General features: G+C 40.4%; 1 protein-coding gene across 3 annotated transcripts in view; it reads left to right on the plus strand.

Moving 5' to 3' along the window:
* Positions 1 to 17,956: 17,956 nt before the first annotated feature.
* The window catches only part of RPRD1A (regulation of nuclear pre-mRNA domain containing 1A), a 76,649-nt gene continuing 70,273 nt past the window's right edge, over positions 17,957 to 24,332 (plus strand). For all 3 annotated transcript variants that reach the window (XM_055323732.1, XM_055323733.1, XM_055323734.1), the window contains exon 1: positions 17,957 to 18,260. In XM_055323732.1, the coding sequence (XP_055179707.1) occupies positions 18,110 to 18,260 (151 nt within the window). In that variant the 5' untranslated portion in view covers positions 17,957 to 18,109. The remainder of the gene's footprint in view (positions 18,261 to 24,332) is intronic.

A 24,332-nucleotide genomic window follows, 5' to 3' on the forward strand; every position in this document is an offset into this window, starting at 1 on the left:
AAAATGCATATGGACTGGAAAAGAAATTTGTTTCTAATCACAGATGTCATGGTTGTCTACATATAAAATCCCAAGGAGGGATGCTTGGGTGGCTCAGGGTTTGGGTGGTCTTTTTTTTTTTTCACTCCTAATATCACTTTTATTTAATATGCACTACATGCACATGATGCAGGTAGGGAAAGAATCCATGCATTAAAGACAAGACAGACTGGTACTATTGCCAAACGTGCACTGAGTCAATTAGGATGTTGCTCAAAGTTCTTTATACTTAATGGTTTCCATGAAAGTAAGTGCAGAAGCAGAAATGTGTATACACCCCAAAAGATCTTCTTCATTTGGTTTCCTGTGCTTTCTTTGCATTCTGTTTTTCTTTTGCCTTTTCTACTAGTGGTATTAACTGCTGGTGTTCTGCTAAAGTCTTTAATAATTCCATAATTAAAGGCAGGTAATTATGCTTCCTTCTGATATTTTCAATCAGGGCGTGATCACAGAGTGCTGGGATCGAGTCCCACATCGGGCTCCCTGCAGGGAACCTGCTTCTCTCTCTGCCTGTTGTGTCTCTGCCTCTCTCTCTCTGTTGCTCATGAATAAATAAATATTTAAAATAAATGAATAAGTAAATAGTGGTATATTCACATTCAATTCTGTAACATTATGAAATTACATTTAGTAATTTATGTAGGTACAGCACTGGGAAGGATGGGAAGCCCTTGTCCATATTATTCACATCTACTGGTTCTACTTGAGTGTCCCACACATGGTCATCCTTTTGTTATGGGTGGAAGCAAAAAAATACTTGAATATCTCCAACCATCAAGGTATATACAAATTAGTAAATCACATCAGGGACAGAACCAGCTTTTGAAATGTTAATGGTTGGAGATCCCAGGGTGGCTCAACGGTTTGGCCCCTGCCTTTGGTCCACGGCGTGATCCTGGAGACCCGGGATGGAGTCCCACATCAGGCTCCCTGCATAGAGCCTACTTCTCCCTCAGCCTGTGTCTCTGCCTCTCTGCGTCTGTCGTGAGTAAATAAAATCTTTTAAAAAAAATGTTAATGGTTGATTTGGAGGACAATCTCATGGGGTTTTGAAAGAAGTAGCATATTTCTAGTGGTAAAGCTTAAATGCCAGGTTCTTATGTCTAGAAAAAACTAGAAATACAACCATAAATGCTGTATACTAAGTTGAAAGAAAACTGACCAAAAAACAAGTACATTCAGAGAAAATTATTTATCATCAAAATATTTCCTTTGAAGATCCATGGCACACAACTTTTTTAAATGATTTTTTTAAAAACCATAATAAGAGGGGCTTCTGGGTGGCTCAGTCAGTTGGGTGTCGGCCTTCGGCTCAAGTCATAATCTCAGAGTCCAGGGATCAAGCCCGGAGTTGGGCTTTGTGCTCCGTGGGCAGTCTGCTTCTCCCTTTCCCTCTCCCCAGGCCCCTCCCCCTGCTCATTCTCTCTCTCTCAAATTAATTTTTAAAAAACATAATGAGATATCAGTATTCACCTACTAGAATGGCTAAAATAAAAAATACTGGTGGGGCACCTGACTGGCTCAGTCAATTGAGCATGTGACTTGATCACAGGGTTATGAGTTTGAGCCCCACCTGTGGCATAGAGTTTTACGTAATTTTTTTTTAATTTTAAAAATATACTGGCAATATCAATTACTGACAAGGACATAGAACAATTGGAACTTTCATTGCTGGTGGATCATGCAAAATGTACAGCCACTATGGAACACTCCTTAGCAATTTCGTTGAAAGTAAATATGTGGGATGTCTGGGTGGCTCAGCGGCTGAGCCTCTGCCTTTGTTTTAGGATTTGATTCCCAGAGTCCCAGGATCAAGTCCAACATTGGGCTCCTTGCATGGATGGATCCTGCTTCTCCTCCCCTCTGCCTGTGTCTCTGCCTCTTTTTCTGTGTCTCATGAATAAATAAATAAAACCTTTAAAATAGAAGGGGAGGGTGGAACCCTGGGTGGCGCAGCGGTTCAGCGCCTGCCTTTGGCCCAGGGCGCGATCCTGGAGACCTGGGATCGAATCCCACGTCGGGCTCCCTGCATGGAGCCTGCTTCTTCCTCTGCCTGTGTCTCTGCCTCTCTCTCTCTCTCTCTCTCTGATGACTATCATAAATAAATAAGAAAATAAAAATAAAAAAGGAGGGGGGAGGGGTGCAACCTGGGTCGCTCAGCGGTTTAGCGCCGCCTTCAGCCCAGGGTGTGATCCTGGAGACCCGGGGTCAAGTCCCACATCGGGCTCCCTGCATGGAGCCTGCTTCTCCCTCTGCCTGTGTCTCTGCCTCTCTCTCTCTCTGTCTCTCATGAATAAATAAATAAAATCTTTTAAAAGATAAGTAAGTAAATAAATAAATAAATAAAATTAAAAAAAAATAAACATGCATCTACATTATGACCCAGCAATCCCTCTTCTGTGTATTTACCCTAAAGTAATTGAAATTTATATTTCCACAAAAAGCTGTATAGCAGTTGTATTCATAACTGCAAGAAACTGAAAACCACCCTAATGTCCCTCAGGAGTTGGATGAATACGGGGTCCCTGGGTGGTGCAGCAGGTTGGCGCCTGCCTTTGGCCTTTTGGCCCAGAGCGCGCGCAATCCTGGAGACCCGGAATCGAATCCCACGTCAGGCTCCCGGAGCCTGCTTCTCCCTCTGCCTGTGTCTCTGCCTCTCTCTCTGTGTCTCTCATGAATAAATAAATAAAATATTTTTTAAAAATTTGCATAACTATCACAAGAATACATATACAGGGATCCCTGGGTGGCGCAGCGGTTTGGCGTCTGCCTTTGGCCCAGGGCGCGATCCTGGAGACCCGGGATCGAATCCCACGTCGGGCTCCCGGTGCATGGAGCCTGCTTCTCTCTCTGCCTGTGTCTCTGCCTCTCTCTCTCTCTGTGACTATCATAAATAAATAAAAAATTTAAAAAAAGAATACATATACACATATATGTATGTGTGTTTGTGTGTGTGTGTGTGTATATATATATATATATATATATATATAACACATTCTATTGATCATTCATTCATTGATATAGAAGGGTTACTTATATTTTAACAGTGTGAATAATGCTTCTATGAACATGGATATACCTGTTTGGGTCTGTGCGTCAATTTCACATATACTCAGAAGTGGAATTTTTGAATCATATCATTAGGTGTTCAATATTTTGAAGAGCTGTCATACCTTTTTCTGCAGCAACTGCACCATTTTATGTTCCCACTGCCATGGATTTTTTTAAGCCAAGAATAAAGATATTTGCATTCAGGCAGAATTATATAATTAAATAATTTCCTATGTTCCGTTTAAACATAAAATTATTTGATTCTGTTACAACTAATTTAATGGTAAGATTTGTGAACTGATTTATAAAATTAAACATAAGTTCTAAAGTTGTCTCTGGGAGAAAATACCTTCATAGATTCCCTATTTGGCTTAACAAGTTGTTTTATACTTGAGAATGCCAATACTGGGAGTATCTAGAAGGTATTTAAATCAATGCAGTAAGCCCAATTTAATGGAACCAGTCTGCCGCCTTGTGGAATTTTAATGCAATTTAAATTTTACAAATTGAGAGGAGGACTATAATTTAGAAACAATGCTATCTGTGTTCAACTATTAGGTTTTTCCCTTCCGTGTCAATTTAAAGAACCAGTTTTATTTAACATATCTGTGCACGATCTCTGTGAAAATAACTTTAAATGCTGCCTAATGGACACAAATATTTGAATAAACCTAAAGGTATTTCCTGTTCTTTGCCAGGAGGAAGGCACACACAGAGACATGAATTATGGGGTTACGGTAAATATTCAAATCACTCTTCATCGTAATAAAAAATTATATATTACAAAATTTCTCACTCATGAGACAAGATACAACTCAAAAATATAACTGTCTACATCATGATGAATCATAATGAAAACATTATGTGAAGTGAAATAAGCCAGATCCAAAAGGGCACATATCCTTTTTTTATCATATGGTGTTACCATAAAAAAAATAAATAAATAAGTTCCCTACTTCCACTTTATTGTAGCTGAAAACACTCAACAAATGGAAAAAGGTTATGAAGTAAAAATGATAGCATTTATTAAGGTCTGTTATAGGCTTATACATAATTCTCTCAATCCTTAGGATAACTCTCCAAGATAGACCTGATTAGTTACAAGTTGCAAAATGCAGTTTGGTTAAATTCATTGGCTTGATGAAAATCTCGGGGCTACTAGATGCCACAGAAGAGGCTTAACCTCCTATTAGTCTTTAAAGCTGAAATATTTGGGAGTTCAAGATAAGCACCCCTATCTTAAAAGAGATCTCGCAGTCTGATGTCTAATGTCTTTTTTCTCCATTTCCTTTGAAACATATGATTCCATTATTAGAGATGAGGCACATATCCTGAGCTCTGTGGGACTGGCTGATTATGGATTTTTTAAATTCAATTCAGTGGAAGTGCATGGTGCTGGATAGGGAGGCATGAAGTAGCAAGATAATTGCCTGCCAAATAGGCTGAACTTGTTGGGCTGCACCATAAAATGCCAGCCTTTGAACAAAGGAGAACCATCCTAGTATTTTAAGACCTGTCTAGAACATACTCTAATTGTTCTAGAGAAACACTGCCAAATAGGTAGGCATGTTCATAAATGTCAGACCAACATGATGGATCTGAAACCATTAATTCAGCAAGTATTTATTGAGCTCCTACTATGACCAGATGCTGTTCTACACAGTATTTTGTTAATTAGAAAAATAGATAAAAATCCCCACCCTAATAAAACTTTAGTAAGAACAGACAGACAATAAAATAAGATAAATAGGCAAATTATATAGTGTATTACAAACTGATATTTTGTTTGAGCCTGGCTGGCTCAGTCGATGGAGTGTGTGACTCTTGATCTTGGGGTCGTGAGTTCAGGCCCCATGTCAGACATAAAGCTTACTTTTATAGTGATATTTTACCCCAAAAAAGAGGTGGGATAATGGAATCAGATATTCTCCTGAAAAGTCCCAAGGAAGATATTCCTAAATCTAATAGTCCATTCCCATCCTCATCTTGGTCTATTAGCAACATTTGACATTTGATCATTTCCTCTTTCGAATGCATTCTTCAGGGTTTCTAGGACTCCACACTAGTTTCCTCCTAACTCAATGGCTATTCCTTCAGATATGTTTAGTCTATTTCTTCTCCTTTCCCCACTTCTAAATACTGTAGGGCCCTGAGTTCAGTCTTGATCATCTCTCACTGGGTTATAACGAGTGTCTGGTCTCCCTGACTTGCTGCCACCTCTTACCCAGCCTCTCCTCAACACAGCAGCTAGAATGGGGTTTTTCTTCTTTTTTCATTAAAATGTAGGTAAGATAATGCCATTTTTCTGTTCAACACTTTCCAACATTTCTCCATCTTAGGGTAAAAGCCAAAGTCCCTGCAGTGGTCTACAAGGCTCTCTATGCTTGTTCTTCCCTCCTTGGACTTCGTCTTACTCTCTGCCTCCTCTTACTCTCCTCTCTGATCACTGCCTCCAGCCACATGAGTTTTTGCTGTTTCTCGAACCACCAGGCACACTCCTGACCCAGGGCCTTTGCATTTGCTGTTGCCTCTGCAGGGAACTCTCTAAAACAGCTGCCTGGCCCATGCTTCTCCTTTAGATCTCAAAAGGTCATCTTAGGAAGGCTTCCCCTGGCTAAGCAATTTAAAAATACTAACATGGGCAGCCTGGGTGGCCCAGCGGTTTAGCACTGCCTTCAGCCCAGGGCATGATCCTGGAGACCCTAGATCGAGTCCCATGTCAGGCTCCTTGCATGGAGCCTGCTTCTCCCTCTGTTAGTGTCTCTACCTCTCTCCCTCTCTTTGTGTCTCATGAATAAATAAATAGAATCTTAAAAAAATAAAAATCCTAACACAAATGCATAATGCATAACACAAATGTATGCATTATACATACAAATATTTTAACACATACTACTATCCCCCCAACCAATTACTTTTGCTCATAACACCCCAGCACAATGTGTATTTACACTTACATACATGGTTCATTCTTTACCACCATAAAAGCTGTATGGGGAGGGGGATCCCTGGGTGGCTCAGCGGTTTAGCTCCTGCCTTGAGCCCAGCGGGTGTGATCCTGGAGTCCTGGGATCGAGTCCCACATCTGGCTCCCTACATGGAGCCTGTTTCTCCCTCTGCCTCTCTCTCTCTCTTTCTGTCTCATGAATAAATAAATAAAATCTTTTTTAAAAGCTATATAAGGGACAGAGTTTTTTGTCTGTTTCATTCATTGCTGTATCCCCAGTGCCTAGCTTATGTTAGGTGTTCCCTATGTAGCTGTCAAAGACCACGAGGAACAACACACCAGTCATTGAACAAGTTGGGTTTTTAGCTGTTGCAATGAGGGAGAATGTACTCTAGGGGGAACCATGGAGCGGCTGAGTTCAGGGACGTTAGGAAGCCCTTAGGTTTTTTTTTCTTTTTTTTTAAAGATTTATTTATTTATTTATTTATTTATTTATTTATTTATTTATTTATTTATGATAGACATAAATATGGACTCTGTTGACTGCCTGACAGAGGCTGGAGGAATAATGAACTAGGATATTGTAGAAGTAACTAAGGCACTGAATGGAAGGCTGGACCTAAAGGCCCCAGATTTCTGTGAAGATCTGTGAAGATCTGCCAAAGCTCACCTGGCCTCCCAGCTTTCTTCCTATGAAGTTCCCAGTAAGAATCTGACACTGGCAGAGTGCCTGGGTGGCACAGTCAGTTAAGTTGTCTGACTCTTGTTTTTAGCTCAGGTCATGATCTCAGGGTGGTGAGATGAAGCCCAGGTGTTGGACTCTGCCCTCAGCACACAGTCTACTTGAGATTCTCCCTCTCCCTCTCCTTCTATGTCTCCCTCTACTCTCTCTTTCTCTCTAAAATAAATAAATATTTTTATTCATTTGAGAGAGAGAGAGAACATGAGTGGAAGGGAAATGCAGAGGGAGAGGGAGAAGCAAAGGTCCCTCTGAGCAGACAGACCAAAGTAGGGCTCGATCCCAGGTCCCTGAGATCATGACCTGAGCTGAAGGCAGATGCTCAACCATCTGAGCCACCTAGATGCCCCTAAATAAATAAATCTTAAAAAAAAAAAAAGAATCAGACACTGACTACTATAAGATGAAAAAGAAGATCTCTCTGTTCTTGAGGATTTTATGGTCTAGAGGTGAAGACAAATGAAATCAAACATAGGCAATGTAGTTCTTAAGGGGAGTTCTGAAGACGTTGTTCTCACTGGGGGCCAATGTTGCCCGCTATGGGACATTTGGCAACATATGGGAACAGTTTTGGTTGTCACAGAGGGGAGGAGGAGTGCTACTTGTATTTAGAAGTAGAGGCCACAGATGCTGCTAAGCATTTTATACAAAAATCAAGAGTCAGGGAGCACCTGGGTGGCTCAGTGCTTGAGGGTCTGCCTTCGACTCAGGTAGTGATCCTGGGGTCCTAGGATCAAGTTGTGCTTCAGGCTCCCCGCAGGGAGCTTGCTTCTCCCTCTGCCTATGTCTCTCCCTCTCTGTGTCTCTCATGAATAAATAAATAAAATGTTTTTTAAAAATCAAGAGTCTAATGCTTAACTGACTGAGCCACCCAGGTATCCCATAAAATTTACCATTTCAGCCATGTTTTAGGGTATAATTTAGTGTCATCATGTCTATTTACAATGTTGTGCAATTATCACCGCTGTTTGCTGAACTTTTTATTCATCACAAACAGAAATTCTGTACCTGTTAGACAGTAACTCCTCATTCTTTCCTCTGCCCAGTCCCTGGTAACTTCTGTTCTACTTTTTGTCTCTGTACATTTGCCTACCTAAGGTACCTAGTATAGGTGGAATCAGACAATATTTGTCCATTTATGTCTGGCTTATTTCACTTAGCATATTGTTTTCAAAGTTCACCTGTGTTGTAACATGTGTCAGAATTTAATTACTTTTAATTGTTGAACAACATCCAGTTATATGTGTATACACTGCATTTTGTTTGTACATTTATCTGTTGATTCTAACCAATTTTTAAAATGAAGTTCTTTATTGGAGAAAGGGCAGACAGTTGCAGGAAGGATATTGTTTGCATGTTTAAAGGGATAGAAGGCAGAAAATGAAATTGCATAGGATTCAGGAAATAGAGAAGTTTGGCATTGCTAGAGGCTCAAGACCATAGGGAAGCTGTGAAAAATGGGGCTGCTGAGAATAGTGGAACTCAATTAATGTGAACCTTGCACACCATACTAAGCATATGATCTTTACCTTGTAGGTAAAGGGAGCCAGTGGAGGTCCTTCTCTGGCCCCAATCAAAATATACTTATTCTTTTCTCAATCCATGCTTATAGTCACAAACTCAAACCATCCTGAAATATATACACCATAAGGAAGAAATTATCTGTTTTCTTACCCATGGAGCTAACCACTAACAGTTTGATGTATATCTTGTTTTAAAGCTCATCAGCTGAAAAACCACAAGAACTACTTAAAATTAGGGGTTTTGGGGGTAGCTTTTTCTTTTTCTTTCTTTACTTTTTTATTTTTATTTTGTTTTTTTAATCTTTTTTTTAAATTTTTTTTTAAATTTTATTTATTTATGATAGGCACACAGTGAGAGAGAGAGAGGCAGAGACACAGGCAGAGGGAGAAGCAGGCTCCATGCACCGGGAGCCCGACGTGGGACTCGATCCCGGGTCTTTACTTTTTTTAAAGTAATCTCTACACTTATTGTGGGACTCAGTCATGACCTTGAGGGAGTGGTGTGCTCTCTCGACTGAGCCAGCGAGGCACCCCTAAAGTGAGGTTTATTTAGTTTGCTGCAGCAAGGGAGAATGTGCATCAGAGAAACTGTGGATGTGTCTTTGAGAAAGAATTGGGAGGGGCTTATTATAACATTTGAGCTTGTGTTGGCTGATTCTGTGGGGTTTAAGGAAAGCAGGGGTCTGTTCTGGATCGGGTGCTGGCCGGAGGCAGGGGTAATTTGGTGAGTGGTATATCTTTGGTAATTTTTATCTACAATGCCAAAGAATTAAGGTGGGGTTAGAAATATCATTGGTAAAGGACCTATAATCATTTATGTTATTTATAAGAGGAAGATGTTAGCAATTTTTTGTGGTTTCAAAATGACCTTCACTCTGTTTTATTTCACTACAGTCACAGAATGGCCTTGTCTAATAATTGTTTATATCCTGTGAGAGTAGTTGATGTTTTGTTGGGAACACTTTAGTCTAGATATCTGCTTGCAGGGTTATCTTTTTCCTTTCTCACTTCCCCCTTTTAGCAGGGGACAGATGAAGTCAGCCTGCAGGATCTATTATTCTATGAAGTTCAGATCCATTGTCAAGATTCCATTGATTGGAAAGTTGCTTAGAGAACATCATCTGTTATTGAATTAAAGTCAGTACTTCGTGTTCCTTTTGTTGGAAGATGAGCTGTTGAATCATCTGATGTGACAAAGGCTGTATGGCAGGCAGTATTTACATGAATGGGAAAATCAGTCAAAGTACCTGATCTCCTAATTTATTTGTTTCCTGGAACATTTTTGTAATCCTAAAGATTTCAGAGAAGTCTGTAGGGATGTAAGTACAGTTGACCCTGAACAAGGTGAGGTTTTTTTTTTTAAGGGTTCCAACCTCCCTGCACAGTCAAAAATCCATGTATAACTTTTGACTCCTCCAAAACTTAACTACTAATAGCTCACTGTTGACTGGGCTTTACCAATAACAGCACATATTTTGTTATATACATTATATACTGTATTCTTTTTTTTTAAGATTTTATTTATTTATTCATGAGAGACACACACACACACAGAGAGAGAGAGAGAAAGGCAGAGACACAGGCAGAGGGAGAAGCAGGCTCCATGCAGGGAGCCCGACTTGGGACTCAATCCCGGGTCTCCAGGATCACGCCCTGGGCCAAAGGCAGGCACTAAACCGCTGAGCCACCCAAGGATCCCTATATACTGTATTCTTATAATAAAGTAAGCTAGAGAAAAAATGTTAAGAAAATCCTAAGGAAAAGAAAATACATTTACAGTACTATACTGTAAAAAATTCATTTATAAGTGGGCCCATGCAGTTCAAACCCGTGTTGCTAAAGGGCCAGCCAAACATTTTTAAGATAGCACATATCCCACCTTGAGAGGCTAATCTATCTGGAGCTGCTCTATTTTTATCATTGCCTATTCAAGTTTATGAACTTTGGAGAGGGATTCTAAGAAATTAGTGGCTTACCTTTACCTTTGCTGCTATTTCCTTACCTTACCATGTAAAATCCACCCCATAACCCTCCTATCCCCTGCCACAACACACATACTTTTTGGTGGACAGTAAAGTCCCTTCCTAGTATGACATGATAGGGATTTTAAACCTTTGAATACCTTGTCTGTTGCAGTGTAAGCTGTATAAAAAGTTGCTAGTGTGGCACCTGGCTGGCTCAGTTGGTAGAACGTGCCACTCTTGATCTTGGGGTCATGAGTTCAAGTCCCACATTGGGGGACTTAAAAGAAAAAAAAATAATTGTTAGTAACTGAAGCTAATTAACTAGGAAATCAACGGAATTTTTACCGTTGGGAACTGAGGATAGTAGTAGTGGGAACTGGGTGGCCCTCCAAGGAAAGTGGATACAAACATAGCAACTGGTTTTATTATATGTTCTAGGTAAATCATAAGAAAATCACACTAGGTATTAGACTCAGTACCAATGACCAACTAAAGATAAAAAGAACAGAGGTGCCTGAGTGGCTCAGTTGGTTGAGTGACTGACTCTTAATTTTGGCTCAGGTCATGATCTCAGGGTCTTAAGATTCAGCCCCAGGTCAGGCTCTGTGCTGGCCATGGAGTCTGCTTAAGATTCTCTCCCTCTTTCTCTCTCCCTGCTTCTCCCTCTATTTATGCTCTCTCTCTCTCTTAAAAAAAAAAAAAGAAAAGATAAAAAGAACAATATTAAGAATAGGGCCTTTTTTTTTTTTTTAAGATGTTATTTAGGGCAGCCCCGGTGGCTCAGCGGTTTAGTGCTGCCTTCAGCCTAGGGTGTGATCCTGGAGATACAAGATGGAGTTCCACGTCGGGCTCCCTGCATGGAGCCTGCTTCTCCTTCTGCCTGTGTCTCTGCCTCTCTCTCTCTCTCTCTTTCTCATGAGAGACAGAGAGAGAAGCAGGCTCCATGCAGAGAGCCTGATGTGGGACTCAATCCTGGGACTCCAGGATCACCTCCCTGGGCTGAAGGCAGGTGCTCTACCACTGAGCCACCTAGGCATCCCAAAAATAGGGCCTTATAGGGATTGCACTCTAGAGGTATTCGGTGCCTTTTTTTTTTTTTTTAAAGATTTTGTTTATTTATTCATGAGAGACAGACACAGAGAGAGGCAGAGACACAGGCAGAGGGAGAAGCAGGCTCCATGCAGGGAGCCCAACATGGAACTCCATCCCAGGTCTCCAGGATCATGCCCTGGGCTGAAGGCGGTGCTAAACCACTGAGCCACCCAGGCGTCCTGGTATCAGGTGTCTTAAGCAAAAGAGAGGAAGAAAAAATAACTAAAAAATAAAAAACAGGGGATGCCTAGGTGGCTCAGTATTTAAGCTTCTGCCTTCAATTCAGGTCATGATCCTGGGGTCCTGGGATGGAGTCCTACATCGGGCTCCCCACACGGAGCCTGCCTCTTTCTCTGCCTGGGTCTCTGCCTCTCTCTCTGTATCTCTTATGAATAAATAAATATGATCTTTAAAAAATAAATAAATAAGAAGCAAGGGCGCCTGGCTGGCTCAGTCCATAAAGCATGCAACTCTTCATCTCAGGGTCATGACTTTGAGGCCCACATTGAGTGTAGAGATTACTGAAGGAAGGAAGGAAGCAAGCAAACAAGCAAGAAAGACATTAGAACATAATAATCTTTGTTTGCAGGTATTTGGATCTAGTTCTGTGGGTCTTGGGACAGAATGTGTACTCCATGTAATTGAAAACTTGATCTGAAGATCTTGGGTGTATGCTTTTCCTATCTGTAGTCTTCTGCTTCTGGAGAATTCCTAAGACTCCCCACATAAGGAACTCTGCCTGGAACAGTATTCTAGTATATGGTGGTTCCAAAACATGTCTGCAAGTTGTTAGCACTCCTTCCATCAAGAGATGGAGTCTACATCCCTACTCCCATGAGCTTGGGTGGGCTTTGACTTTCTCATCTAATAAAGTAAAGTAGAAGCAATGTTGTGTGACTTCCAGCTGCCCCTGGGACACTAACTCTAGAAGGCTTTAGTAATCATGGAAGGAATCTGCCTACCCTGAGGCTGCCATGTGTAGAGCTAGGTGTAAAGGAGAGAGGGAGAGAAAGAGAGAGAGATTAGAAGAGAGATGGTCTGGAGGGCCCTGTTGTTTCACCTCCCAGTTGTCTGAGTCTTCCTAGCCTAGGCACCGAACAATTGAGTGATGAAGGCTTTGGCGTGACTCTAGCCACTGTCTGGCTATTACTTTATGTAAGACTCTGAATGAGAACTACCTAACTGAGCGCAGTTGATTTCCCAGATTTTTTAGTAAAATAAAATGATTGTTATTGTTTGAAGTTCATGTTTTAAGGTGATTTGTTATGCTTCAAGAGATACCAAGAACAAAATAAATTGAGGGTGGCTCGTGTCTTTCTAATCGGGAGATTTAAGTACAAGGATTAACACCTTGGATTTTTACCACTGTGTAAGTTGATAATAGTGGTCACTAATGTCCTTCCCATTGACGTTATTCTCTGATTTCCTTCAGAACTTAAAAGCTCTAGGTCTAAAATCAGGTAGAAACTGATTGTGTAGCTGGTATAGACAGTGGCAGTTCATAAAATTGGTGATAGAACTAAACAGCTTTCCCTAATTTATCATACTTAGTTCCATTATCAGAATACAGGAGAGTAGAATTATTTGGGGACTAATTTATGATAATTCTGAGAATTAGTAAATAATCTCCAGGGCCTTTAATTTAGTTCATGAAATATTATACATGCTTCAGTTGACAGGAACGTTTAAACCTGGAAACCTATAAGTAAAATCTATTGTAGGCTATTTTTGTACAGCCCTTGTACATGAACATTAGTATGATACTTTTTATCTTACTTTTTTTGGAAATAATCTCTATGCGCAATGTGGGGCTTGAAGTCATGACCCCGAGAAAAAGAGTCACACGTTCTATGAATCGTTCTATGGGCATCTAGGTGCCCCTCATATGCTTCCTTTAATCTGAGAAGTACATCATTGAAACATATATATATTAGTAGTTTATACATAATTTATTTTTTTTTAGTTTATACATAATTTAACTTAGAAAGACTAAACTTTTTTAGTTTGTAAATTTTCTTTTTTTTTTAATGTTATTTATTTGTTCATGACAGACACAGAGAGAGAGAAAGAGAGGCAGAGTCACAGGCAGAGTAAGAAACAGGCTCCATGCAGGGAGCCTGACGAGGGACTTGATGCTGGGTCTCCAGGATCACACCCCAGGCTGAAGGTGGCGCTAAACCGCTGGGCCACCCGGGCTGCCCTGTAAGTTTTCTTTTATCTTAAATTTGATAAATATAAAAGCCCTCACAGCAGTTTTGGGTAAATTAAAATTTGGAAAATATATGAAATAAACCTAATTATTCCTATTAAGCTTTTTTTTTTTTGGTACTGAGATAATATGCACATAACACAGAATTAAGCTTTTTATTTATTTATGTCTTTTTTTTTTTTTTTGTAATCTCTATACCCAACATGAGGCTTGAACTCACAAATCACATGCTCTTCAGACTAAGCCAGCCAGGAACCCCAGAATTAACCATTCATTTTTTAATTTTTTATTTATTTTTATTTATTATTTTTTAAAGATTTTATTTATTTATTCATGAGAGACATAGAGAGGCAGAGACACAGGCAGAGGGAGAAGCAGGCTCCACGCAGGGAGCCCGATGTGGGACTCGATCCCGGGTCTCCAGGATCACGCCCTGAGCCAAAGGCAGATGCTCAACCACTGAGCCACCCAGGCATCCCTTATTTTTTATTTTTAATTTTTTTTTTTAGAATTAAACCATTCTAACGTGTAAACTTGAGCACCGGGGTGGCTCAGTCGGTTAAGCATCTGCCTTCAGTTCAGATCATGATTTCAGGGTCCTGAGATTGAACCCCTCATTTGGGCTCCCCACTCAGTAGGGAGTCTGCTTCTCCCTCCCTCTCTGCAGCTCTCCGTGCTTGTGCTCTTTTTCTGTCAAATAAATAAATAAAATCTTTAAAAAAAATGTGTAAACTTTAGTGGCATTTCACGCATCTGCAATGTGCTGCAACCATCACTTCTATCTAGTTCCAAAATATTTTCATCACTCCAAAAAAAAAAAAAATCTCCATGGAACAGTCACTCCCTTGGTCCCTCTCCCCCAGCTTCTACCAACTGTTTCTATCCCTGGATTTACCTATGCTGGACATTCCATATAAATGAAGTCATATGATATGTTACCTTTGTTTCTGGCTTCTTTCTTTTCATATGATATGTGACCTTTGTTTCTGGCTTCTTTTTTTTTTAAGATTTATTTATTTATTTATTTATGATAGACAGAGAGAGAGAGAGAGGCAGAGACACAGAAGGAGGGAGAAGTAGGCTCCATGCCAGGAGCTGACATAGGACTCGATCCCGGGACTCCTGAATCGCACCCTGGGCCAAAGGCAGACACTCAACCTCTGAGCCACCCAGGGGCCCCTGGTTAAGGATTTTTGCATCCATATTCATAAGTGACATTGGCCTATAGTCTCTTCTTGCAATAGGCTTCTCTTTTTAAGTTGAAGGGGCACATCTCTTTATTATTTAATGCCCATTCCAGGAAAGCCAAAGATAGTTTATGGAAAAAATGCATTATTCTGAATTTAAGGCCTATATTTGGAAGGACAAAATCAAGAAATATAGTCAGAGGATATTATGAAAATAAGTCATAATTATCTAAGGGCAGGGGTGCCTAAGTAGCTGAGTCAGTTAAGCATCTGCCTTTGGCTCAGGTCATGATCTCAGGGTCCTGGAATCAAGCCTGCATTGGGCTCTCACTTTGGGCTCCATGCTCAGCAGGGAGTCTGCTTCTCCATCTCCCCCTGCCTTTCCTCCCTGCTCATGCTCTCTTCCTCTCTCTCAAATAAATACATAAATAAAATCTTTAAAAAGATTACCTAAGGGCATATACAGCTACAACCAATATTTTGAAAACAGAGCAATAAGTAGCAATGTCAATAAGCATAGATCTAACAGCTTCCTATGGAAAGCCGTGTTTCACACATAAACAGAATACTGTATAAGTCCAGAGCAGGAGGAGCCAAATCAGAATGAAGACTAAGACAGAAGAGTTGGTGCTTTCGCTGAGTCACTGAGAACAAAATCTAGATGGGGAGAGAATATATAAACTCTATGATTTTTTTTAAAGATTTTATTTATTTATTCATGAGAGAGAGAGAGAGAGAGAGAGAGAGAGGCAGAGACACAGGCAGAGGGAGAAGCAGGCTCCATGCAGGGAGCCCGACGTCGGACTTGATCCCTGGACTCCAGAATCACGCCCTGGGCCGAAGGCAGGCGCTTAACTGCTGAGCTACCCAGGGATCCCCATAAACTATATGATTATAAATAATATAGATTAGTAGTGTGATTGCTAAATAAGGCATTCAAATCAGTAAATGATACAGGTAAGAACTTTTTACATACATTGAACTGGTTGGGAAAGAAAAGAAGGTGGAAGTTATGGTGGTCATTAAATTTCAAATAGAATTGAAGTAGAGGATAAGCGAGTGTGAAGAATTGGAATCTTAGGTGAAGACATAATTTGGGAGATGATATGTAGCAATTTTGGTGGCTTCAGGGTTCATGGAAGGGAATAGCGCTAAAGCTACTTTAAGGTCTCAGAAGACAGATAAGTTAAACTCTGCTTAAATTCAGGCTAAAAACTAGATTAAGGGGATCCCCAGGTGGCTCAGCGGTTTAACGCCTGCCTTCAGCCCAGGGTGTGATCCTGGAGTCCCAGGATCGAGTCCCACGTCGGGCTCCCTGCATGGAGCCTGCTTCTCCCTCTGCCTATGTCTTTGCCTCTCTCTCTCTCTCTCTCTCATGAATAAATAAAAAACTCTTTTTAAAAATGTTATAAAAAATAAAAATAAATAAAAACTAGACTAAACAGATGGGAAAAACAAAAGGATGTACGATAAGAAGAGTGAAGAGAAGGAAATAGATATTGGAGTGAGAGGAAAAGAGAATAGCATTATCTCACCTCTTTTTTTTTTATTATTATCTCACCTCTTGAGGTAACCTCTGAACCTCAAGTTGCAGTAACATTAAAAATGGGAATGATAAACTATAATCAAACAAAACATATATATATATATATATTTTAAAGATTTTGTTTATTTATTCATGAGAGACAGAGAGAGAGAGAGGCACAGACACAGTCAGAGGGAGAAGCAGACTCCATTCAGGAAGCCAAACTTGGGACTGGATCCCAGGACTCCAGGACCAGGCCCCTGGGCTGAAGGCGGCGCTAAACTGCTGAGCCACCCGGGCTGCCTCTCAAAACCATATTTAATGCCTACTTGGTGTAAAGTTCCTGAACAGTGCTTCTCAAAACCCAAGAATTCCTATGGTTTTTCATTTATCTTTTTTGAAGTTTATATTAATATTTGGAACGTGACAGTATCTTTCTGCTCCCTTTGTGAACTCATAGTACTGTGTCAAAATGTATAGGTTTTTCCTAGATCATATGTCATTTGTCACACGTCAAAATACTGGATTAATTATGGATTTTGAAATTATTTTTTAATTTTATCAGGAATACATAAACCAATTCTTGTAAAAAATAAAAACAATATACACATAGCTTAAGGGCTCCAATTCTGATCCTCTCTTTGACACTACTGTTAATGTAGTATATATTCTCCTGGACTTTTTGCCATGCATTTACATACTTATGAACTCATATACAATATGCACTTTTATTTTTTCAAGATTTTATTTATTTAGAAAGAGAGAGCATGAGCAGGGAGTGGGGAGAGGCAGAGGCAGAGGGAGAAAAGAATCTCAAGCCGACTCCTCGCTGAGCAGGGAGGCCAATGGGGGAATTCAATCCCACAACCCCGAGATCACAATTTGTGCTGAAATTAAGAATCCGAGGCTCAAAGGCCTGAGCCACCCAGGTGCCCCACAATATACACTTCATATACAAAGGTGTATTTTTCACCCTGGAACTTAAAAAAAAAAAACCCTCCAATCTACCACTGGATTTATTAATCTTTTAAACTGCTACGTGTATTCTGTAATACGCAGTATCACAATTAGTCTAGCTATTTATCTGCTGTGAATGAGCCACACCCAACTAGCCTACAGCAGTGCTGCTGTTTCCCTAGCTTTGAGAGCAATTAGCGAAATTACAGGGTCACAGGGAAGGTGCAATTTTAAAGTATATCACACCAAATAGTCTTCCAAATTGGCTGTATCAATTTGCGTGCCTATGTAGAGATTTTTAATCACCCCCTTTTTTTTAATGTTTTTTTTTTTAACTTTATTTATGATAGAGAGAGAGAGAGAGAGAGAGAGGCAGAGACACAGGCAGAGGGAGAAGCAGGCTCCATGCACCGGGAGCCCGACGTGGGATTCGATCTAGGGTCTCCAGGATCGCGCCCCGGGCCAAAGGCAGGCGCCAAACCGCTGCGCCACCCAGGGATCCCTAATCACCCCTTTTTTAACACAAGGCTCTACCCCAGAAAAGGTGCAGGCTGGGCAAGCCCCACCCCTCTCCTGGCCAAAACCCCGAGGGCACGCCCCCTCGTGCGTCCCTTGCGCCAGCTTTGGCCCCGCCCTTCCGCTCAGAGGCCCGTCGCTTGGCCTTGCCTCTTCCGATGGGCGGGGCGTGGAGGGGCCCTGACGTCACTACCGGCCGGACGCCATCTTGCTGGTCTGCGGCCGGTCTTGGATGTAGCGGCCCCGGTGGTGAAGGCGTGGGGAAGGGTGGGGTGAGGGGGCGAGGCCGCAGCGCGGGCGGCGAAACTCTCCTCCCCTCAGCCCCACGGCGTGGGACGGCGTGAACGCGGTGTCGGAGGGATGTCAGCCTTCTCTGAGGCGGCGCTGGAGAAGAAGCTGTCGGAGTTGAGCAACTCGCAGCAGAGCGTGCAGACCTTGTCCCTGTGGCTCATCCACCACCGCAAGCACTCGCGGCCCATCGTTACGGTGTGGGAGCGGGAGCTGCGTAAAGGTGAGTGGCCCCGCCACCCGGCCTGTTCCCGGGTGTCGCCGGGACCCTCCTCCTCGCCAGCCCCATTCTCCCAGCGACCCCAGCTCCCCGCTGCCCGGCACCGCCCTGCCCGGCGCCCCGGGCTCCCTGGCGTCGGTGGTCTGCGGGCGGGGAGGAGCGGCGTGCCCCGCGCTTCCCACAGAACCTGCGCTTAGTAGGTATTGTTGCGTAAGGATTAGAGGATTAAGCCATAATAACGACAACAAAACAAACAAAACCCCCCTTCTGACTAAACACAGAGGCAATAGCCAGGGGCTCAGGACTCTGTCCCTGTTTGGGGCCAGAAATTCAGTCAGGCATTTTTTTTCATTCTCTTGATTATAATGGAGGATGGGGGTGGAAAAGGGAAGTGGAGAGACAAAACGATGGGTGGTGTGGGGATGGGAGTTAATTCCATCATTTCTATAACACATCAACTCAATCTCGTAAAATTCGTAGGGGAGTCTGAGTTTTGCAATTGGGGAATCTAAAAACTGCATCTCTGCATGATGCAGTGGGAGAACCCTGAATTTGTAGATTTTAGAGGACTAGGGTTCGGGGAATTCATGGATGTCTGGGTTGCAATTTCCTCACCTCGAAATGAAAACGTTAGATTGAGTGATCGAAAGCCCTTTTTGCTCTATGATTATGTATCTCTAGGGCAGCGTGCTTGTTTGCCAAAACATTAGTTCTCCTTGAAATGAAGTAAACTTCTTTGAGCAGTAGTCTGTTCTCACTAAAATACTCAGAATCATTTCAGTTCTGCAGAGCAACTTTTATCTGTAAGAACTGATTCTATGTCAGCGTGACTGAAAATAAAAATTTTTCATTTGTTTAAAGAGTCTTGATTTGCACCTTAATTCATTGGGTCGAGAGAACGGGAACTCATTGTTTCAGACATCCTGATGTAGCCATATGATGGTTATTTACTAATTTACTAATTAGGGGTTTTAGCCACTGCAGTTAATCAAATAGATGCTTGTTTACTGACCCGTATGAAATCTGTATGAGGTATGGATATGAGGGCTAAAATATGGCATTGGCTATACGGAAGGAGAAAACTTGTCCTTAGGTATTTGCTTGTGGGTTTTTTTTTTTTTTTTTTTTTGGCTTGTGGTTTTAATGTCTTAGGAGAAGTTGACTTAGAACCCTGTTTTTCAGTTCATATATAAGTGTCTGTGTGTAGTATTGGCACTCAGGGAAGAGTTCATCTTCTGTGAGTGGCCAGAAACGTTTGAGAAAGGACTAGGTATATGAAGGTCTGAAAAATAGTTGTGAACTCTGAAAAGGTAGTAATTGTCTTTGCTTCTCCTATACTGTCCTAGATTTCAAAATAAGCAAATGGCTTGGAGGGAAGAGTTTTAGAAACACACATGGTCAATAAAGGATTGATACCCAGACTATCTCAAAAACTACCAGAAATTAATAGATAAATAGCAGTGTTGTTAAAGGCATTGCACATGAGAGAAAACCTGAAAGGCCAATAAAGGATACATAATAATAATCAGTAAAAAATAAACCAATGAGGTACCACTTTATACCCTTCAGTGTGCAAAAGTAAAAAAATATGACAGTATCAAGAATTGGTAAGGATGAGGAGAAACAGGAACTCTTATACTGCTGGTTTGAGTGTAAAAACGAGATCAACTTAGTGACCTCTTAGGAAGTTGAAGGTACAATAATCTTTGACCTAGTAGTCCTCCTTCTAGGAGTGTATCCTAGAAACTAGTATCTGTGCTCAAGAAATTTTGTATATTGCAACTTCTTAGTAACAAAATTAGGACCTGTTGGAATATGGATAAATGTATTGTAATATTCACAGAACAGAATCCTGACCAGTAGTTGTCATGAAACAACATGACTGAATTAAAAAAGAACAAACAAGCAAAATGTTGAGCTAAGAAAGCAGGTACAGTCAATATGCCATTTGGTAAAGTTTGAAAACACGCAAAAACAAACAGTACTCTGTTTCGTTCACAGATACCTGTGGTTACAATTAAACATGCATAGTAATGATTAACATATTGCAAGATATGGTTACCAAAAAAGGGGGAGAGGAAGTGAAAATGGATCTGTGTTCCCTTGTATTTCATATATATATATTTTTAAGATATGATGCATGTGGGAAAATGATAAGATGTGCTATTAACTGGGTTTGAGGATATTTCCATACATTTAAATGCTTCATTATTAGAAAAAAAAAGTCATATAAATAGATGCTTTAAGAGGAGAGTGGTGTTGAGTGATCATGGGGGTCGTGGTGGTGGTGGCGGTGGCGGTGGCGGTAGTGTTAGTGGTGTTGGTGATCATGCTGCTGCTGCTGCAGTTTTGTTTGATCTTGGATTATCTGCCAAAAGTTTTCTTGGCATGACTGTACCTTTGTAGGACAGAGCCTCTGTGTCCCCCTCACCCCCACTGTGGAATTTTGCTCTTCAACTTTCGGATCCTGCATCGCTTGTAGCATAAAGATAAAGAATATCAGGCTTTGTTTGAGCCATCTTACTGTGATACTGTGAATTCTCACATTATCTCTACAAAATGTGTTTATAAAAGGAAATGATCAAACTTGAAATAAGTCAAAGAATAAACTCAGTTGAACATTTTATATTAAACTTGACATTCTTTCTTGAAATATTTAAAGGAGACAAAAGTGTAACACTAGTAGGAAAAATTACTGTTCAATATATGAGAATGAGTAGGTAAAATGATAATGTCACAGACGGTAAACATTCACTTTTGAAGATTTCCTTTCTTGTTCTATCTTCCTTATTTTTGCCTCCTTTAAAGAAGGAGAATTTCTGGAGAGGAGAAAAAAAAGAAATTTCTGTTTAGAGGGATATACCCCAAGGCCTTTATGAGGACTAATGTAGCTATAATATCCCTGAGAAATCCAATAGAGTGTAACCAAAAACAGGAGGATTTTGTTATTTTGTAACAGCTTTATTGAGATATAATTGACATATCACACAATTCACTCATTTAAAGTATGTAGTTCAGTGGTTTTAGTATATCATACAGTTGTGAGTCTGCCACCACAATTTTAGAATGTTTCATCACCCAAAAAAGAAAACTGCCTTTTAGCCATCACCCCCACCCCCCACAATCCCTTCCACCTTCCCCAGCCCCTAGGCAACTGTTGATTTACTTTGTCTCCATAGGTTTGCCTCTTCTTAGCATTTCAGTAAATGGAAGCATACAGTATGACATTTTTCATGATTGACTTCTTTTGGTTAGCATTAATGTTTTGCCAGCTCATCCATGTTGTAGCATTTATCAGTATTTCATTCTCTTTTTTTTTTCTTTTTAAGATTTATTATTTACTTTGGAGGGCATGGATGGGAAGGGGAGAGGGAGAGGGAGAGAGTCTTAAGCAGACTCTAAGCTCTGAGTGGAGTCTGATGTGGGCTCAGTCTCATGACCTTGAGATCATGACCTGAGCCAGAGTTAGATGCTTAACCAACTGCACTACCCAGGTGCCCCAGTATTTCATTCTTTTTATGTCCAAATAATAATACATTATATGAATTTATTCATCAGTTGATAGATATTTGGGTTGTTTCCATGTTTTGCTATTATGAATAATATTGCTCTGAATATTTGTGTACAAGTTTTTGTGTGGATGTGTTTTCATATTTTTTGGGAGTATACCTAGGGGTAGAATTGCTAAGTCATGTAGGATATCTATGTTTAACCTTTTTTTTTCTTCAGGCATTTTAATTTTTCCAAAAAATTTATTTATTTATTTATTTATTTATTTATTTATTTATTTATTTATTTATTTATTTATTTATGATAGTCACAGAGAGAGAGAGAGAGAGAGAGAGAGAGAGAGGCAGAGACACAGGCAGAGGGAGAAGCAGGCTCCATGCACCGGGAGCCCGATGTGGGACTCGATCCCGGATCTCCAGGATCGCGCCCTGGGCCAAAGGCAGGCGCTAAACCGCTGCGCCACCCAGGGATCCCCTATGTTTAACCTTTTGAAGAACTGCTAGACTTTTCCACAGTGACTGCATCATATATTCCTACCAGCAGTGTAAGAGGATCTAATTTTTCTACATCTCTGCCAACAGTTATATTATCTGTCTTTTGATTATAGCTATTCTGTTGGGTGGTAAATTGGTGTATGGTTGTGGTTTTCATTTGCATTTCTCTATTGGCTAAAGATGTTGAGGGTATTTTCATGCGCTTATTGGCCATTTGTATGTTGTCTTTGGAGAAATGCTTGTTCAGATCCTTGCCTATTTTTTTTTTTTTTTAAGTATGCTCCACACCCATCCTGGAGCCCAGTGCAGAGCTTAAACTCAGCACCCTCAGATCAAGACCTGAGATCAAGAGTTGGACATTTAACCTACTGAGCCACCCAGGCGCCCTGATCCTCGCTCATTTTCAAATTGGGTTTTCGTTTTTTTGATTAAGTTATAAGTGTTCTTTATGCATTCTGGATACAAGTCCCAGGTCAGATCCATGACTTGCGGATTCTTTCTCTCATTCAGTGGTGATTTCTTCCTCTCTTACTAGCTAGCAGTCTTTTGAATGCAATTATTTTAAACGCTGACTCCGTTTGGGGCTGAATTGTAAAACTGTTAACATATATCACTAATTAAATTACATATTACATTCATTGCTATGGAAATAATGACCATGAACATAACAGAATTTACAAAACAACAGTGACATTTGGCCTTTTTTTCTACACATGAACACAACAGCAACAATCTGAGAATTGTGGAAAACAAGATAGATAGGAAGTTCCTTGCAGTCGAGAGTTGCTGCCTTCAGTAGTCTAGTTGGTTGAATCCTTTACACTGGCTTCTGGTATGTTTTTCATATTTGAGTCCTAACAAAATCATAATTGCCTCAACCCTTTAGAATATATTAATTCATCTTGTATTGATTATCGTTTATGTGCCAGGCATTGGCTATTCCAGTTCTTACATATCAAACGTATTTCAATAAAAAATAAACATATAAAAAGAAGAGTTTGTCCCTGTCCTCATAGAATTTAGTCTCATGGGGAGAGCTAGCAGTAAGCAAGAAGATTATAAATATAAAGTTTATTTATTTAGTTATTTTTAAAGATTTTATTTATTCATTCATGAGAGACACAGAGAGAGGCAGAGACATAGGCAGAGGGAGAAGCAGGCTCCCTGCAGGAAGCCCAATGCAGGACTCCATACTGGGACCCTAGGATCACACCCTGAGCCAAAGGCAGACGCTCAACTGCTGAGCCACACAGGCACCCCTAAATATAAAGTTTAAATTAAGTTCATTAAAGTAGGAAAACCTTAAGTGGTTAAATGGTGAAGGGAATTAGCTCTGTAAGGTGACTTTTACTAAAAGACCTCTAGGGAGGGGCATTCAGGTCCTGAGAATATGTGAAGACACTAAGGGAGAAGAAGTAAGATGCAAAGAGCCAAACCTGGGAGTATTCAGCTGGTGAATGCTTGTTACTACTTTACCAAAAGTGACACCTAAAGTATTATTTAGAAGTTAAATTTTTTTTTTCTGTGTGTAATCATTTGCTAAAATCAGTACTTTGTGTTAAGTAAGCTGTATTAGACATCTTTCAGGGAACTAATTATCACTTTATATCATATGGAGTGTGGATTATGTATTGGTTACAAAGTAGGTAGTGGGCTCCTTTAGGTGATGGTTTTCCTTTTTTCAGTTTTTAGCCTGTATAACCCCAGCATATTGCCGTTGATAAAGGTCTTTAAATATGTTGAATTAACATTTATATTTGTGAGTATGATTAGGTTTGTAAGTAGTGTTAAAATAAGTACAGAATATTCTTAGCAGCTCTAATTTATTTGGTTTTAAAACAATAGAAAAGGTAAAGAACATTTTTGTTTGCTCTGAAAATGGAGCGATATAAACATATAAAACAAAGAAGTTCTATTTTGACAGTTCAGTGTCTTTTATGTTGTTTGATACTGTTATTTGCTTCTTGTTTTAGAGTTAGAATTGAACAAGTAAGTTAGACAATATATATATTTGTTTCTTAAGTTCTGCTACTTAAAAGGATTTGATGCTCCAAACTGCATGTCTTATGAA

The sequence above is a fragment of the Nyctereutes procyonoides genome, unplaced genomic scaffold (genome assembly GCF_905146905.1).
Source record: "Nyctereutes procyonoides isolate TBG_1078 unplaced genomic scaffold, NYPRO_anot_genome, whole genome shotgun sequence".
In the NCBI taxonomy this organism is placed as follows: Eukaryota; Metazoa; Chordata; class Mammalia; order Carnivora; family Canidae; genus Nyctereutes; species Nyctereutes procyonoides.